The 17547-nt window shown below is 44.4% G+C and overlaps 1 protein-coding gene across 3 annotated transcripts in view; it reads right to left on the bottom strand.

Moving 5' to 3' along the window:
- Window positions 1–15371, bottom strand: part of LOC135394424 (mRNA-capping enzyme-like) — a 146288-nt gene extending 130917 nt beyond the window's left edge. Inside the window, exons 1-6 of one of the 3 annotated variants that reach the window (XM_064625159.1) lie at window positions 15085–15370; window positions 9593–9738; window positions 9435–9494; window positions 7971–8089; window positions 751–860; window positions 580–683 (exon numbers count right to left, since the gene is read on the bottom strand). In XM_064625159.1, coding sequence (XP_064481229.1) covers window positions 580–683; window positions 751–860; window positions 7971–8064 — 308 coding nt within the window. In that variant the 5' untranslated portion in view covers window positions 8065–8089; window positions 9435–9494; window positions 9593–9738; window positions 15085–15370. Of the gene's footprint in view, window positions 1–579; window positions 684–750; window positions 861–7970; window positions 8090–9434; window positions 9495–9592; window positions 9739–15084 lie in introns of all 3 variants that reach the window. The other 2 variants (XM_064625160.1, XM_064625158.1) reach the window with 2 other exon arrangements.
- Between the last annotated feature and the right edge of the window lie 2176 nt (window positions 15372–17547).

Genomic DNA, 17547 nt, shown 5'->3' with positions numbered 1-17547 from the left:
CCATCAGCTTCACATTTGTGGGGTAAAAAAGTGACCTTTACTTGGCAAATTTCCGACTTAAGCTCGCAAAAATTTACATAATTAAACTTACGTTACACGACATTCACATCAGGAGGTGGCAAAAACCTAGTAAGAACAAATGCCGTTGACCGCATGATTCTAGGTGGTGTAGTTTTTTTATTACAATTCAATTACACGTTTTCTGGGACACTCTGTCTGTCTGCGTGCGTGCGTGCGTGAGTTGTAGCATGCAATTGCCAGGGTGGAGATTATATTTCCTGTAGCAGATCGTGCTTTGCCTAACGGCCTCTCGGGACATTTAGAGAGCGCCAATGTGGCAGGTAAGCCAACTAAGTGTGGTACAGCTTTTTTTCTTCTTTTTTTTTAAGCTTTTAGGCCTGGAGTAATACATGAAGGCCTAGGTATTACTAGCTTAGTAGCTTGTCATTACAACCAGATGCTCCTTATCATTTAGATTTTATTCTGACTACCTTCTTCGAAGGGCTTTCCCAGATTGTATAGCAAGACAAATAAATGATATCACCTCTGGAATCCTACCCTAGAAAAGGAAAAACTTACCCTCGGCACTGTAGCTTCAAGTAATTGATCCCTGCTGCTTCAACATCCTCTTTGTCATAGAACCTGCTTGTGTTGGTCAGGTCTATCCAAAGACCCATCTTCAGCTGCAAGCACATCTCTTTGTCACTCATCAACAGCAAAATGAAAGCCGTCAGAAAAAACATTTGTCACCTTATAGCGAGCAATGGCTGCCACCAGCATGGAAGGAGGGAAACGGCTTGCCTCAGGTACCTGACTGTCGTACACAGAGCTCAAGGGTGTCTTGAAGGGAAGAAATTTTTCTACAAGCGGAACAAGACTTGCATTGAATATAAGACGATACAGGTTCTTAAAAGAGAGATCAACCAGAATTAACATCATACATCTGTAACACTGTACAGGTGGTGTACACAGTTACAGGTTATCTAAAACATAGCGCCAATGCATTGACATTGCAGTAAGAACACCCTACGAAGGAAAGAGGAAAAGCAGACAAGTTGTGGCACATCCCAAACAACTTGTATGGTAACGCTCAAGTGTCTCCATTTCCCCTGCACTTTCTCCTGTGTCTGTGGGTTGTCGACAGTTTATACTATTATGTCATCGTGCAAGAAAAACAAACTAGGTGCTGACAGTCACCATTCCCACTAGGGATGACTATGGACACATAATGTTCAGAGCTAGCCTTGAATTAGGAGGGGTTCCTCTCTAGCCGAACATAGGAGAGATTAATACTGAAGGTGTACATACAGGGTGTCCCAGAAAACGTGTCATTGAATTATAATAAAAAAACTACGCCTCCTAGAATGATGCGGTCAACGGCATTTGTTCTTATTAGGTTTTTGCCACCTCCTAATGTGAATGCCACGTACCCCAAGTTTAATTATGCAAATATTTGCGAACCGAACTCGGAAATCTGCCAACTAAAGGTCACTTTTTTACCCCACCAATATGAAGAGCATGCCGAATTCACTCAAATTCATGATAATTGACAGCGATATTCACGAGCTATCCCACCGGAAAAAATAGCCGAACATCTTGCTTTTCGTAGCACCGGACCATAACACGCAATGACTTTTTGAGCGCAATCACTCTCAGTCCGACGAAAGGAGGTTCCGAAGCCAGCCCACAGAGTGATAGTAGAGAAAGTAACAGTTCCTAAAATTGGGAGAGGGAAAGCATTATCCCAGCGAAAGTCGGACGTGATAAGCCGTGCCTGTGTTATCTCTTTCTGCAATGCTGGGGTGGGCAGGGTTTCCAACCTCCTTTCGTTGGACTGACAAAGGTGGTGCTGATAAATTCATCGTGCGCTATTCTGTGCGACCTCCACAGAGCATGATGTTCGGCTATTTTTTCCGATGGGATAGCTCCTGAATAGCCCTGTCAATTATCATTAATTTGAGTAAATTAGACATGCTCTTCACATTGGTGGGGTAAAAAGGTGACCTTTACTATGCAAATTTCCGACTTAAGCTCACAAAAATTTACATAATTAAACTTACGTTACACGACATTCACATCAGGAGGTGGTAAAAACCCTGTAAGAACAAATGCCATTGACCGCATGACTCTAGGTAGTGTAGTTTTTTTATTATAATTCAATGACACGTTTTCTGGGACACCCTGTATGTTTCACTAAGCTAGTATAGTACAGTATACATAGGGTTCTTTGTTTTCGGGCTAAATCTGACTTTTCACGATAGTTCCTCCCCGATCAAATTTTCAAGAATTTGGGTAAAACCCCGATATCTACCCGAAATCCTTGCGGTCCTTCTATTTGTCGTTCTCGGTAAACCGTCCGAAAAGTGAATCATAATATCAGCAAGGAGAGCTATTTGTGACAACCTATTTGTCCTCGGTTTATGATCCCCTCCTGTAGCAGTCAAAGACGAGCTTTTATGGAGCGCGGACAAGTGTTTGAATACCGCGGTCATTCACTATCCCGGTTCTGAGCGGAAATTGTGTTTATTAAAAGATTATAAGTGCTGGATTTAAGGGGGGGCAAATGGGGCGCATGCCCTGGGGCCCCCACCAATAGAGGGCCCCCACCACTGCAATTGTCATTGCTTGTTCTGCAAACGACATAGAGTTCTGGGTTCTGGCCAAAATCACATATGCAAGAAGAACTTCCGTGCACTTGGAAAATACCAGTCCAGTTGAAAGATAATCATTCAGTTCACTGCCATAATTCAGTTAACACAAGCCTCAAGGTGACACACATATAATTGTGTGCGTCTGCTGTGTGTTTCAGCCACAGAGCAGTTACTTTGTATCGTGTAAGGTTCATGCATAACCAGGGGCATAATGCTGAGGACATGTTCTAAGATTTAAGCAGTTTATTCGACGTACAAGGAATAAACATCAAGGAAGGTATGGCAGTCCTACAACAATGCTGCGTCCATGAGTGGAAGGAAGCATAAGTGTCACAAAAAAGGCGTACGCCTCCCGTTTTCGACAAATCAGAGCAGATAACGATATCATTCAAGATTATGGTTGGCTAGGAGCGTGCTACGCGGTGAAGCTCATTTCTAAGAGTGCAGTCTACCCTGGAAGCACGGTGTAGTGGCCCTTCATAGAAGTTCCGGAGAAAGAACTTTCTCCCGGTTCTGGATCAGTTTATCTTCTCTTGATCAACAGCTGGCGGCGTATGAAGAACTATCGTCCTGGTTCAGTCTCTTTGGAGAAATCTGCATCCTCGAGGTACATTTTGTAAGATAAGGTCGGTAGCCGAGGAGCGTTCCTCTAGATGCTTTATATAGAGAACGGAGTGAAGGAAGTTTTCCCTTATGTAGAGTTGCTCTTAGTATACATCTCACTGTGTTTGTCAGCGCTCATTTTCGATACCGAGGCTCATTAAGAACAGTCATCGGGCAACCATGACGCACGGCAGACTTAATACCTTGTCACTGTTATACAAAGGGACATTCTTAAACAGCTTGATTTTACGGAGCTCATTACCGATTTTTTAGTAAGGAAGTAAACAAAGGTTCCAATTTGCGCTTGCAGCGTAATGTAGTCTTGAATAGCTTGCTAGATAGTAGAGAGGAGACCTTAGAAGATGTAAACTATAAAAGCTAATGTGAGGTACTCTTTCTGGAAAATGTGTGGTAATAAACGAACCAACTGCTCTACATTGACCTTTTTCATATACGTACATATCGCACTGAATATTTGCACTGAGGTCAGGCATCTCTATGACCATAATTTATCTTTATAAAGCACCATGAAAAGTACTGATCAGGCAGAAGGGCCCCCACCATGTACGCTGCCCCGGGCCCCCACCACTGTAAATCCATCACTGAAGATTATTATAGATAAAAGATTATTGTTTCTCGTCCAGTGTCACAGCAGTGGTTTGTTTCATATGCCTTTTGTTTCACCCGAAAATTCCCCGGTGACATATCAAACAGAGATCATAGCGCCCGATTTCTCCCCGAATTCTCGCGTGTAAATAGCACCAGATTTTTCCCTCCCGAATTTGAAAAATCATAAAACCCGAAAACGAAGAACCATGAGTATACAATACAGCATACAGTAGCTAGTATACAGTACACCTTGAAGAAATTCTGAGCCACAGCCTGTGAGATGATCAATTTTCCAAACTCAGAAGTGCCTTCAATTTAGTGGGACTCTTGTCACCAATACTGCTCTAGCTGCAATAATTTGAACACTCTGGATCTTGCCGATGTTTAATGTGAGCCTCAAACCACAAATGCATACTCTATGGTTTTAGCTTTTACAATAGCATGACACGTAGTGTGTTCCTCCTCTGACCCTCTTTTCGTCATGCCGCCAGTGATGGGACAAGAATATTTCAAGTGACTGTCAGTCACGAACAAGTCATCCCTTGATTTATAAACGGTTAACTTTCCTGGAAAAACCGCTCATAAACATTGGAATTCATAAATCGAGGCTTTCAATGAGGAAGAGGACGTGTCTTGTCCTAGAGGTCACTGTTCATAGAACGAGGGTTCATATATCGAGGCTTGACCGTATTTATTTTAACCAACAACACTCATGAACAAACCAGGGTTATGGCAATAAAGGATGAACAATGCATGCAGTACTTAGCGATTACTCAGAGTTCACTTCACTCTATGACTTAGAAAAGCTAAGAAGAAGGCTAAGCTACATGAGGAGCATGTCAGAAGGGGGTCATAGCTCATCAATATTGTCATGTTAATATGAAGTGCTAATTATTATGACTTTTTTACATATCAGGAGGAGTGGCTTGTTTTGGCAACATTCTTTGTGAAAGGAAGAGAAAACAGCTAAGTAGGTAAGTGCAGGGTGTCGAACCAAAACGTTTTTTGCGTATGTTTTCGTACAGGTTCAAGGATAATGGTTCAGCTCTGGTTCAGGTCCTGAATAAACAATAGTACTCTTCGATTTGGCCTGCACCGCTGGCACTGGTCCAGGGGAGTGCCGATATGGTGCCAAGAGTGTGCATCGCAGACCGAGACAGTAAAGTGTAGGTTCAACACAAGCGCTTCCAAAACGAACAAGCGAGTGCAGGTGCAGGCTAGTCGTCTGCTGCTCACGTTGCGGCGACTGCCATGTTCTTTAAGCTTGTTGTTCCTTTCATGTATACTGTTTGTGTGTCTTGTGCATTGCTTGCTTTACTAGTTATTGAAATAAGTGTTCGTAATGGCTCTGTACCTGTAAGCAGCTTTGGAGGTGCTGGATTCCAACAGCAACGAGTTCACGACGTATGCATTCTATTTGCATGCGCGAAAAGGAAGGCAGATCACAGTCGTCACAGAAACTTTGCGGAAAGGTACTACGAATAGGAGTCTTGTTTTTCCTACTTGGTCCTTCATCTACCTATATTTTTATGAAAAAAAAAAAAGACATTCTAGGCCACTCCAAAGCTTGTGCCTTTTTAAAACACTGCAAGAAGGCAAGTGTGATATGCTTCCCGTGCAGGGTAAAATTCGAATCATCCCTTCGGTAGGTCTCAAATATAACTGCATTATTGCTACCCACGTGTTTATCGCAACAATGCAACTGGTATTGCATCGCACACATGTCAAAGAACCGTCAGCATTACAGAAATGTCTGCTAGGCGTGCGCTCGTACTGCACTTCCTATACAGCAAGTGCAGTCCGGCCGTGAACTCGTGCAGAACTAATGCTGCACCGTTACAAAATGAATACGAGAGTGCAGAGGGTGTAGAGAGTCCAGATGGTAAAAACGCCTGTACCTTACCACTCGACTGCCGCGCACGAGTTCCCTGCATCGCTCGGAATCTTGCCGAATTCATAGAGCGGACAAATAGATAAACCAAGTAGTAGAGCCCTGCGCAGATGAGATTTTTGGCATCCACATCCGACCTGCATCCGTGCACACCTTATCCGCATCCGATCCGCGTCCGCAGCATACACAACCGTTTACATCTGCATCCGATCCGCTGAGCAAAACGCAATATCCGCATCCGATCCGCAAAATCCGCGTGTTTCGAAGGACGCGTAAAGACCGCCGGAAGCATGTTGGTATAATTTCGGATGCCTCCATGCTGTCACGGCAGGACTCACAATGACAAGCAAAGGTAAACTTTTCAACAAACGTGATATGGAGAGACTTCTGGAACGTGTGGAACGCTACCTCGCCGGTGTTGGCGTGGGCGCCAGAGTGCCTCCTCTCCCATCTTGGCCGTGCATAGTCAAAGGTGAACCCAAGCATGTGCTCGCTGCCGGCGCGCAATCAAAATAAACTGCTAGTGGAAAAATTACAACACGCGGTATATCCACATCCGATCCGCTGCCTTCGCATCCGCATCCGACCTCGAGCCATCCGCGTCCGATCCGCACACCACATAAGAGTGTTAAATTTTCATCTGAATCCGTAAGTATCTTGTGGATATCCGCAGATATCCGCTTCCATCCGCAGATGGTTCAGGGCTCTACCAAGAAGTGGTGAGTCCATGCACCTCCTACAGCCTCACCTCCAAAAGGGTCATGACATCCCTGTACATCTTTGTGACTCAAGGTGTAAAAAAAAGATGTGCTACATGACACCTACACTTTCCATTGTTGCCTCGGCTGCTTCCTTTGATTCAGCGTCGCAGTGTGAAGGCGATGTAAATTTTAATAGTTCACAGTGACATCCACAAGCAACACAGACCTCTAGCGACCTCAGGAAAGAGGTTGGTGTGTGGCCCAGAGCATGGAGGTAGGAAACACAGAAGCGATCTCTCGCCCTCTTTTCAACGGGGAGCATGGGACTCTGGGATACTCCTATCTACTATGTGACCGCTTCCTTCTCTTTTTTTCTTTAGAAACTTGCGATAGCCTTTTGCAATGGAGTTCAATGCTATGCTGTACACCATTTCCCAGCACTTTTCGGTACAATAAAGGATGAACTGCTGTGAACTGCATGGTTCTTTGTACCTATGAAGTGTAGAGGAAGTAAGGAAGAGTAAGAGGAAGGAAGGAGGAGCAAGCCATCGCCGGAACCTGATATTACCTCTCACATGTGGTACACTGATTAGCACAGCACACGTAAACCGGTTAGAGCTGATTAATATCGGTTGAAACTGTTATTTTAGTTGCACTGAACCCGAACCGATAACCTTGAACCGGAACTCGAACCGAACCCCCAAAAATAACGGTTCCGAGCCCCGCTTAGTTATGTGCCACGCATAACATTTCCTGAAGAATCACTTCGATCATGAAGGCAAGGTTGTGCCCAATTTGTAAGTTTCTCAAAGGGAAAAAGAAAAAGAAGTGAAAGTCTAAAAGAAGTGTGGTATGCGCAGCCATTCAATTCCAGATTTTCAGACAGACTCAAGAAATGCTTTAGAGGAGCACCACGCGGAAACAAGAAAATGGCACAGATGACACTAAAGAAGGATTTATGTGGGTGTGTTGGTAGTAGTCCATCTTAAGGTCAGTAAAGCAAAACTCACAACCCTAAAACACCGAACGGGGGCATAAGCACACTGACAGCGTGTGAATCCAAGCCTGGTTTTAAGGTGAAATGTCACACTTGGAGGGGGGGCTTTTCGGTCTATACCTTCTAGTACCAGATGCCCCGACTTTCCACTTGGACAAAACACCTATTTTTGAGTTTTGCTCACGAACGGAAAAGAAAAGTAAGGCTTTCGCTCAATTTCGGTTTGCCCATACAAAAAAAAAGAAAAAGAAATTGTTTTTTTTTTTCCAGTCTTCAGTTTCAGTTCGACACCCTAGATAAGAAGCTATGATAACTTGCATCACAGCCGTCAGTGAGATTACCTTAGACGGAGGAATAAACAGCGTAACATATAATAATAGCATAGACATAATCAGAGCAAGGTGCACAAAATTGTTCACATTTGAAATGTAAAACAGCTTGAGAAGTTCTAAATAAAGTAGTCTTTTAATAAAATGGCACTTGTACATGATATAGGCATCAAAGATCGTGACTCTCACCTGCTATTACACTGCCTTTCCTAGGACAGTTGAGCCATCTTGGAGGAGGACCCAAGTCTGCAGCGTTACGCCACCTACCACCACGTTCGGACATCTTTAACTTCTCAACCTTACTGTAGCTATGTAGGACAAAGAAAACCAAGTTACTAGTTGAGCATATTGGTGATCTAGCGCGGAAAAAACTACAACGGACAGCACTTTGTGTCAGGTAGCTCAGATATTAGAATGTGCCTTTTCCCAGGCACAGTTAAAATTTAGTTCAATGATGTATTTACATAAGTGAAACAAATGCATGACTACTTCACGTATGAAAAAATGCTTTGCCAAATACTGCACTTGGCAAAAATTAAGTAAAGAAAGTGTGAAAAGCATGCATTAGAATTTTGACTTTGCTCTCGTGAAGCAAGGCATAATGATGTTCTTTTCAACACCAAGCTAACATGGAGTACGTGGGTGCTTAATAAAATGAACCGTACGCTCAATATGCAACAAAAATGTATTTCTCACACTGGTAAGTGTCAAACCAGCGGTAGAGACATTAACTAAGGGCAGCCCCAATAACTGATGGAATGTGTGGCATTAATTTTGATTATCTTGTGGTTCCCACCAAAAGGTCATACAACATATTTTTGTCTAATCAAATTAGAATCATATTCTAGAACATGTGCTTCCATCATAAGTCAATATTTTATTCAATTACTAATTAACAAAAGGAAAATCTCGCTATAATCTGAACGTTAAGAGCACGCAGCAGTCTTTGATTGCACGACATGTCAAAAAGCAGACCCGAATTTTATCCCTGTCACAAGCAAATAGCATTATAGTCACGTTCAACCTAGGAACAGCATCTCAGGAGCTGCAGGTGAACTTTCTTAAGGCATGCTTATTACATTGATCAATAGAAATAATTTTTATCAGGCATAAATATGAGCAGAAGCAATGACTAATACAATGTTTCAAACACTACACTGTCTTCTGGTGGTCAAATGTAAGGGATGCCATTCTTAGGTTGACCACGACTGTAGGTACTATTCAACAAGCCCTTTTCTGCTGTAGAAATGCTTAAAGGGATAGAAATTGATGTTCTGAGGCTGGAACACACAAGAAAGAACTAACACACAAAGCATCAAGTGCCTAAGAACAATGAATGAAGAACGAAGGAAGTCACTGAAAAGGTTAGCTGCAGGACTCGACCCCACATCTTAAAGGGACTATCGCATCTGTTGCGGTCGATCCCAAAACTACAGTGCCATTTTACTCCTCGTTCATCACCGAAAATGACACAGTAAATCCAACGCAAATTAGTGGAGTTGTTTCTGTGCAATATGATGTAATGCATGGAAAGAGCAGACGACGGATGTTGAGGGCATTCCGGAATTCCCTCTCTGTAAATGTCACTTGGTAAGGCCAATCAGTAAGCACCGACTGACGCACACAAGGCCAATCAGGGAGAGGCGTAGAGACCTTGGTGGTTGGTGTCCGACTGCCGGGTGGGAGTGATGGCATCTGCGGTCGTGGAGAGACCTGAGATCGTGGAATGTTGTTTCTTGTTAGCGTTGTGCGTTTGTAGAGCTAGATGGGTAAAACCATGTTCCACGGAACATGGTCATGTCAGCACTCACACTTGTAAGCGAAGGTCAGCGTGTTTTCATTCGTCAGATCTTTTCATTTAGTATATTGCAGTGCGAATGCGAAGCAGACGACCTCGGAGACAATCACCTGCGCTGCGCTTCCATTCGTGTGCCTGGCTTACGTCACTCCGGCTGAGCTGCAGGGGGAGTGCGAATCTTTAGAACTCCTTTATCTAATAAGTATACTTTTTCTGGAAAACAAACTTGGCCAGGTAGACTGTGAAACCTGTAGACTGTGAGTAACAATTTATCACTTGAATGTCGCTGAAAATTTCTTGTTGTGTAGAGGTTATTGGTCGCTTCAGCATGGAAAAGTTTAGAACTTTAACCTGAATTAGTTTTGTGATAAAAATTTTCAAAGTTGACACTTTTTGCGAAAATGGGAATAAATGAGCCCAGAATACGGTATGAAGAGGTCGGACCAGGAGTGTGAAATGGATATCAGATTATAGCGCTATCCCTCTCCTAAAACATATAAAAATATCGCGAGGGTGTTTTTTGATAAAGCTGAGAAAATATTTTTTTCCCCAGAAGATGGCATGCCGATCACTCCAGTACAGCGTCCACCGGTCACTGTAGAGGGCGCGTTTTGTTTTCTCTTCCGCACCCGCCGCCTTATGCGCACACTTTACTTTATTCATTTATTTCTTTGATATTTTTTTTTTACAATCCGTACCATATTTCTCTATGCAACGGGTTCCTTGCGATGTACCTGTGGCGGTCCTTCACTTCCCGCTTTCGGCTAACTGGTGTTTCACCAGCCAGTGTTAGCGATGCGTCGGTTGACTGCACGTCATCAAATGGATGGCTCAGTAGCTCTTGCTGAGGTTTCCCTGTCTGCGGTGAAGGATCCTTCGGTGTCCTCATCGTCCTCGTACACCGTACAGTCATTATACAGGGTGTCCCAGAAAACGTGTCATTGAATTATAATAAAAAAACTACACCACATAGAATCATGCGGTCAACGGCATTTGTTCTTACTAGGTTTTTGCCACCTCCTGTTGTGAAGGTCGTGTAACGTAAGTTTAATTATGTAAATTTTTGCGAACTGAAGTCGGAAATTTGCCAAGTAAAGGTCACTTTTTTACTCCACCAATGTGAAGAGCGTGTCTAATTTATTAAAATTAATGATAATTGACAGGGATATTCAGGGGCTATCCCATCAGAAAAACTAGCCGAACATCATGCTCTACGGAGCTAGAGCGCGACAAATTTTTCAGCGCAATTATTGTGAGTCCGACGAAAGGAGGTTGGAAACCCATCCCACCCCGGCATCGCAGAAAGAGATAACACAGGTATGGCTTATCGTGTTCGACTTTCGCTGGGATCGTACTTTCCCTCTCCCAATTTCAGGAACTGTCATTTTTTTCTACTATCACTCTGTGGGCTGGGTTTAGCACCTCCTTTCGTCGGACTGCGAGTGATTGCGCTCAAAAAGTCGTCGCGCGTTATGGTTCGGTGGTATGAAACGCATGACGTTCGGCTATTTTTTCCCGATGGGATAGCTCGCGAATATCGCTGTCAATTATCATGGACTTGAGTGAATTCGGCACGCTCTTCATATTGGTGCGGTAATAAAGTGACCTTTACTTTACAAATTTCCGAGTTCAGTTCGCAAATATTTACATAATTAAACTTACGATACATGACATTCATACCAGGAATTGGCAAAAACCTAGTTAGAACAAATGCCGTTGACCGCATGATTCTAGGTGGCGTAGTTTTTTTATTATAATTCAATGTCACGTTTTCTGGGACACCCTGTATAAGCTTATATAGTGACTGCAGTACACCGGATGCAGCAGCCTGGGCAGAGCAGGGGTCCCGCTATCAAAGCAGGGTGCGCCTCAGCCATGCGCAGAGTCACACTTTTTGTCCTTCAAACTTTTTGTGTGATCTCTGAAGGGGTTGGTACACAGCAGTTTGGAAGCAACCAGGGAGGTATACTTCTATATACAAATAGTAAAGGTGGGCGCACACTTGAGTGATACACTTGTTGCTTCGCTCCGCACGAATGCATAGAAACTTTTGCTCCTAGTCTGAGATACTAGCCATGTCCAATAGCTCCCTCCTTTTTGTAAGAGCGTTCTTGTGGCAGCCTTTCAAGCCAAGTGAACATGGCTTGAGAGGAAAACTTGATTCTCTAGAACACACTAATATTATAATAAAAATTAAAGAGGATATAGAAGGCGCACGTAAACTAAAGTAACAAACTGCAATTTCAGAAGGGTCGACACCACGTCGACAGGAGACATAATAGATAACAGCCGTAGTTTTGAGACAGGTCCAAAGTCACATAAAAAGCAGACACACATTCTTCGCGAAGGACAGGTTGGCTTTCAATGGGTTTTTCACGAAGCCCACATAATCCAAATTAACAAGAGACGGGACGTAAGTATTCCAACTGGCTCTGGTATAGGACTACGCCCTAAGGAAGAATCAAATAAACCACTGCAGTTTCATTGGCAGCTGATACTTTTCATTAATCAAGGAAACGAAATTATATTTACATCACTGAACTGCAGGGGATTGATGGAGCTTCCCAATGCCTCTCCTTTGCACATGCTGCGTACAGCGCCTTCTTGAACGTTTCACACCAAACATGTGACTGACTATCTATTATTAACATACCAATACCCTCACAATGGACGCCCTGCAAGCCCGAAAGGTGACCATAAAATAATTATCCCGTCTTAGGCAGACACCTGGGCAGAGCTCCCTCGTTGCACAAAAACATATTTGCCACAAACAGGAAGTCCCACGCTCGCTGTACTGTGTCTTTGTTAGACGGCAGTTTTCAAGGAGTTCGAGCACCCATTGTATTCGACAAAAATTATATGGGCAGTCAAAAAATAACAAATAAATAAATGAATAAAGGAGAGTGTGCGCATAGGGCGGCGGGCACGGAAGAGAAAACAAAACATGCTGTGCACTGCGACAAGGCCAGTGTACGCTGTACTGGAGTGAGCGGAAGACCATCTTCCGGGAAAAAAATATTTTCTCTACTTCATCAAAAACCACCCTCGATATTTTTTTTATATGTTTTAGGAGACGGACTGAGCTATAATCTTATATCCATTTCACGCTCCTGGTCCGACCTCTTCATACCGTATTCTGGGCTCATTTATGCCCATTTTCGCAAAAAGTGTCAACTTTGGCAATTTTTACCACAAAAACTAATTCTGGTTAAAGTTTCTAAACTTTTCTACACTGAAGTAACCGATAACCTCTACACAACAAAAAATTATCAGCAAAATTGAAGTGATAAATTGTTACTTAAAAGTTCCTGAATTTGCAAGAAGATTACACTTTTCGTCCCCTCCGTGGAAGCGTACAAATTGGAGTAAAATGCCCGTGACTTTGCACAAACATAGGGAGGACATTCCTCTATGCGATTAAAAAAACAGCTACATTTCATGCGCTTTCAGTGTGCCCCAGTTGTCTTCCTCACGTGGTTTTGGCGAAGCGCGCGCTCTTCGATCGTGCCTAGTGGCATCAGCACAAAAATACTCCGTAGTCAGACATTTCATGTGACAAGAAACACCTCAGAATTTTTCTAGAAAAAAATGCTGGGGGTCGAGCAGGGTCTCTGGACGTTTTAGCATAGAATCTCACTGCTTCCTTTTGCTGCCACTCTGCAGTGTCATGACATCCACGCAATATCAAGTTTCTTTCATTCTCTACACTGTTGTATTTGGCTTCACTTGGCCCACGTCTGACACACAGAAGTCGACGTGTCACCTTGCTCCCGTGCTGTTGGAGAGCATTTTCAGTAGCCAATAAAAAAGCCTGGATGATCTGACATCACAACGCGCTAGAAGAAGCTGGGACAGTTTGGGTGCGTTAAGTAGGTGTTCCATGCGCTTAACGGGTGGAGCATATTACAGAGTGCGCCTTTTAGAGTGTGCTCGAGAAAGTGTCTCACACTCTGGATCTGTTTCGGAGCGCGGTACACGTATAATGAAACGTGACGTCAGGAGTGATGAATGTCCTTCGCTGGGATGCTTGGTTGGTGGTGAAAAGTCATGTGACGCAGAGTGTAGCACGGAGTCATGTCCACATTCGTTTCACCATTAGGTTGCTGCTCCGGAGTGTGGCGCTCCGTGTGCTCGAACAAATGAGTTATGCATGCACTTAACGCACCCTTTGACGCTCCTCATGCACATTCTGATTGGTTTGGAAACTCTCGCTGAATTCTGAAATTCTCGCCACTTCAGAAACGCGCATGTAAACTAATTTTCTCAGGAAACTAAAGTTGCTAAACGAATTTTCACATTTTTGCATGTCACAAGGCCTACTGTGTCCCTTGAGAAAGGGAAGTCCCCAGAGTGATTGTTGTCAGCCTGAATGAGGTTTGAACACTTTCCTGTTGCTTGTTCAGGCATGACTACATTATTGCCACTTCAGCTTGTATTGAAACACACAGTGCATCCCCTACTGTTGCCTTACGCTGCGTAGGTAATCAAAGGGTAAAAGTTTAAGTGAATCCTCAACATAGACAGAGTTTTACAATCTGTCGGAGGGGGCTGTGGCACTGCCGCTTCAGGCTACGGGGTACTTCGCCCACATTTCATGCACAGAGGTCAGGTGGGATGCCTTGAATTCCTTGCATGAGGCAAATTTTTACAAGATTGTCAGTCCATTCACATGACACATGTGATTTTTCTGATATCCCTTGTAACGTTCATGTTGTGTGTCAGTTGGGTGAACTTCTCGGAGGGGGTCTGCCCCCCCCCCGCGAAGATTCGGGGGGGGGGGGCAGACCCCCCCCAGTCGGCGCCTATGATCGTCGAGATGCATATGGTAGTATCCAGAAAGAAGCAAAAGAGAAGCGATTCCAGGAAACTTATACTGGGGTACCAACATGTAAAAAGTACAAGCAACGCAGCAGGCACCTCCATGGACTGCCACCTGCACCATTCCCACCTTCAGTTAATTTACTACTACTTAAGGGAACGCTGTACCCCATCAAAGGTTGAGAATATTTTGTACTACCCATGGACGAATATAATACTGGGAACGTTTAGCAACCGTTGAAACTAATTTGTGAGCTTCATAAAACGTTAGAAATTTGCACAAAATGAAGTCGAAAAAAAAAAACTAATAAACGCAAAGGGACCAACGTACACGAAATACGCGTTGTGAGCTACTTGCTCAGCTTTATATTTCAGGATATTCTGCTATTATCTGATTCTACATAAGTTTAAGCCTAGAAGAGAATCTCATATCCTCATTATACGAAGCATTTTAGCATGCAACAGTTTAAATAACCTTTTCCCACGAATTCCTGGTTCTCACTTTCGTGAACGCACTTATTGGGGAAAAAAAATTTATGTTCGGCATTGTACCCTTTTAATTTACAGCTGAACCTGAGCACAGCCAGATCCCTCGAGTTTCATTCCGCACACAAGTATCATTGAAATACTATGCAGCTGTTATACTTATTTTTCGTTTCTATCAATCAGTAGAGTATCGAATAGTACCTTGCGGAGGACCCTTGAATCTGTGCAGTTCAGCCACAGAGTTTGCACGCACGCACGCACACACACACACACACGGTTACCACGCACAGCACCGTGCAATGAACACTTTGTTGGCGAACCACAAATTCAAAAAATCATAACACAAGTTCAATATCATTCACTACCACAAAGGGAATTACGCAAGTTCAACCGGTGGTGGTAGTGCTGGTTCAACGGTTCAACCCACGTTCAACCACAGCGACCACAGCCTCCAACGTAGAGAAGATATGTGCGCCACACAGACGCTGTTTTTGTCGGCGGCGTTGGGCCCATTTTTTGGCCGGCGGCACCAGTGGCATGAAATCGGCGGCAGCAGCGGCGTTCAGCGCAGATCGGCGGCGGGCTCACTATCCCCGCGCTTTTTGAAAATGACATGTTATGCGAAATACCCGAAATATCTGTGGACCGCATGACAGTGTCGGTTTATTTTCTCTATATGTGCTAAACCACGGTACTCGTAAGTAGCAAGAATAACTGATAAGAATGCAGCGAGTTAGTATCATACATCCAGTAAGAAAAACCCGAGAATGGTAGCGAAAAACCCAAACGGGACAAAACTTCCCGTGGTGCTCCTGGGGATATCCTTTCCCGGAAATTCGGATCTCCGCGGGAGATACACTTTTCCGACAGTCGTCCCCCACATCTCAGAGTGGCCACGGTTTGGACTTCCCACAAATATCCGTCATTTGTCCTCACAGGAAGTTACACGGAGATGCCGGGACGTTGCACGGGCTTACTTGCGTACGTGCTCAGGGCCCTGTATTTTCTCATTATTATTGATACTGTTTACTGAGCTGCTGCGCAAGTGGACAGATTCCTACTAGGCGTTTTTTTTTCTGCCATTTCGTTTCAGCTTCGGCCACTGCATCTTTCTTTCTCTGTTGCACCTCTTTGTTTCTTTCTAGTATTTCTGTTACGGACAATGAGCATGACGTTTTAAAAATCAAACAAGCCACATGAGAACCATGAACTTAGATAGGCTGTGGCATACTTTTCCAAAGCGAAAACAGATACTATATATTGCTTGTCTCGTGAGCTTCCACAAATTCGAGAGCCCTGTTTGCCTGCGAGTCAAACCAAAGGGTGACGTGTTTAATTTTAATGCGATTGCGTATACCGATAACACTGGACTGAAGAACTGCTTGGCATATTAACTCACTATAACGATAACGTCTGTGTTTCTTACTGCATTTGATTTGAGGCATTTAGCTGGTTCAGCGAAAGTCGAATCACGATGCCACACACCTTGCCATGTTTCTCTGTCTCCTTCATAGGTGGGCATTTTCCTGTGGCCTCACTCATCCTCACCTCACGAAGCACAGACTTTGTTGGCCTCAATCACCCTCACCAAATTTTCCTCACCAGTAACTAAACCTCAGTCACTCTCACCCTCACATTCCCTTTTAAATTCTGCCCTCACAAGCCTCACCTCAGGTCATCGGGATCCCGAGAGGCCTCACCATCCTCATCCTCACATGCCTTCACCTCATGAGGCTATTTACAACCCTTATGTCCTCATGTATCTTCACCTCATGAGGGCCCTCATGTCCTCACGGCGCCTCATCCTCAGCGCCCTCACCTCATGAGGGCCCTCATGTCCCCACGTACCTTCTTCTCATGAGGACCCTCATGGCATCATGACCCCTCATCCTCACGAGCCCTCGCCTCGTGAATACCGTTATGGCCCCATGTGTCTTCAAGTCACTAGTAGGCACATGAGCCTCAAAAGAATTTTCCGTCATGTTCACATGACACGTCGGCGTTGAACTACTGTGTCAGTAGTTGGTACTTGTACAAATGATACTGCGCGGCATTAAACTGTTTATAGGGTTTCGTGCGGCTTGGATAAATTCGGTAACAGTTGTTACTCTCACAGTAATGTTTAACGTTAGTGTTTGGCATCAGCAAAGAGGATCCCGAACCCATCACCTCATCCGTGAGGTCCCTCACGAAAGGCCTCATGGCCTTATCCGTGAGGTTCCTCGCAAAGGGCCTCACGGCCTCATCCGTGAGGCTGCTCACGGAATACGTTGTACCCTCACGTATTGATGGCCTCACGACGACTGGCCTCATGAGGGCCCTCACGGTGGGCCTCATGAGGGACAATGCCTCACGACTGTCCTCATGAGGAACATTCAGCGTGGTCTGGCCTCACTCACCCTCACCTCACGACGATGAGGTGAGGGTGAGGCGTCTTCATGAGGGTCCTCATGAGTGAGGACGCCCAGCTATGGTCTCCTTTGATAATGCTCCCTGCAACATCCCGTCAGGGACCCTATTCGGACAATTCTTCAAACGGCCGTTACAGTACATCCTGCGGATGTACAGTTAGGGACGTCCATTCATATAGCTCCCAGAGATGTCCATTTGATATCCATATCAGGACACGGACGTTGGGACGTCCCTGCTAGGGAGTGCCCTTTA

Source organism: Ornithodoros turicata, chromosome 5 (genome assembly GCF_037126465.1).
Source record: "Ornithodoros turicata isolate Travis chromosome 5, ASM3712646v1, whole genome shotgun sequence".
Lineage (NCBI taxonomy): Eukaryota > Metazoa > Arthropoda > Arachnida > Ixodida > Argasidae > Ornithodoros > Ornithodoros turicata.
Note: the sequence above shows the minus strand (reverse complement) of the source record. Positions and strands in the feature narration are given on the sequence as shown.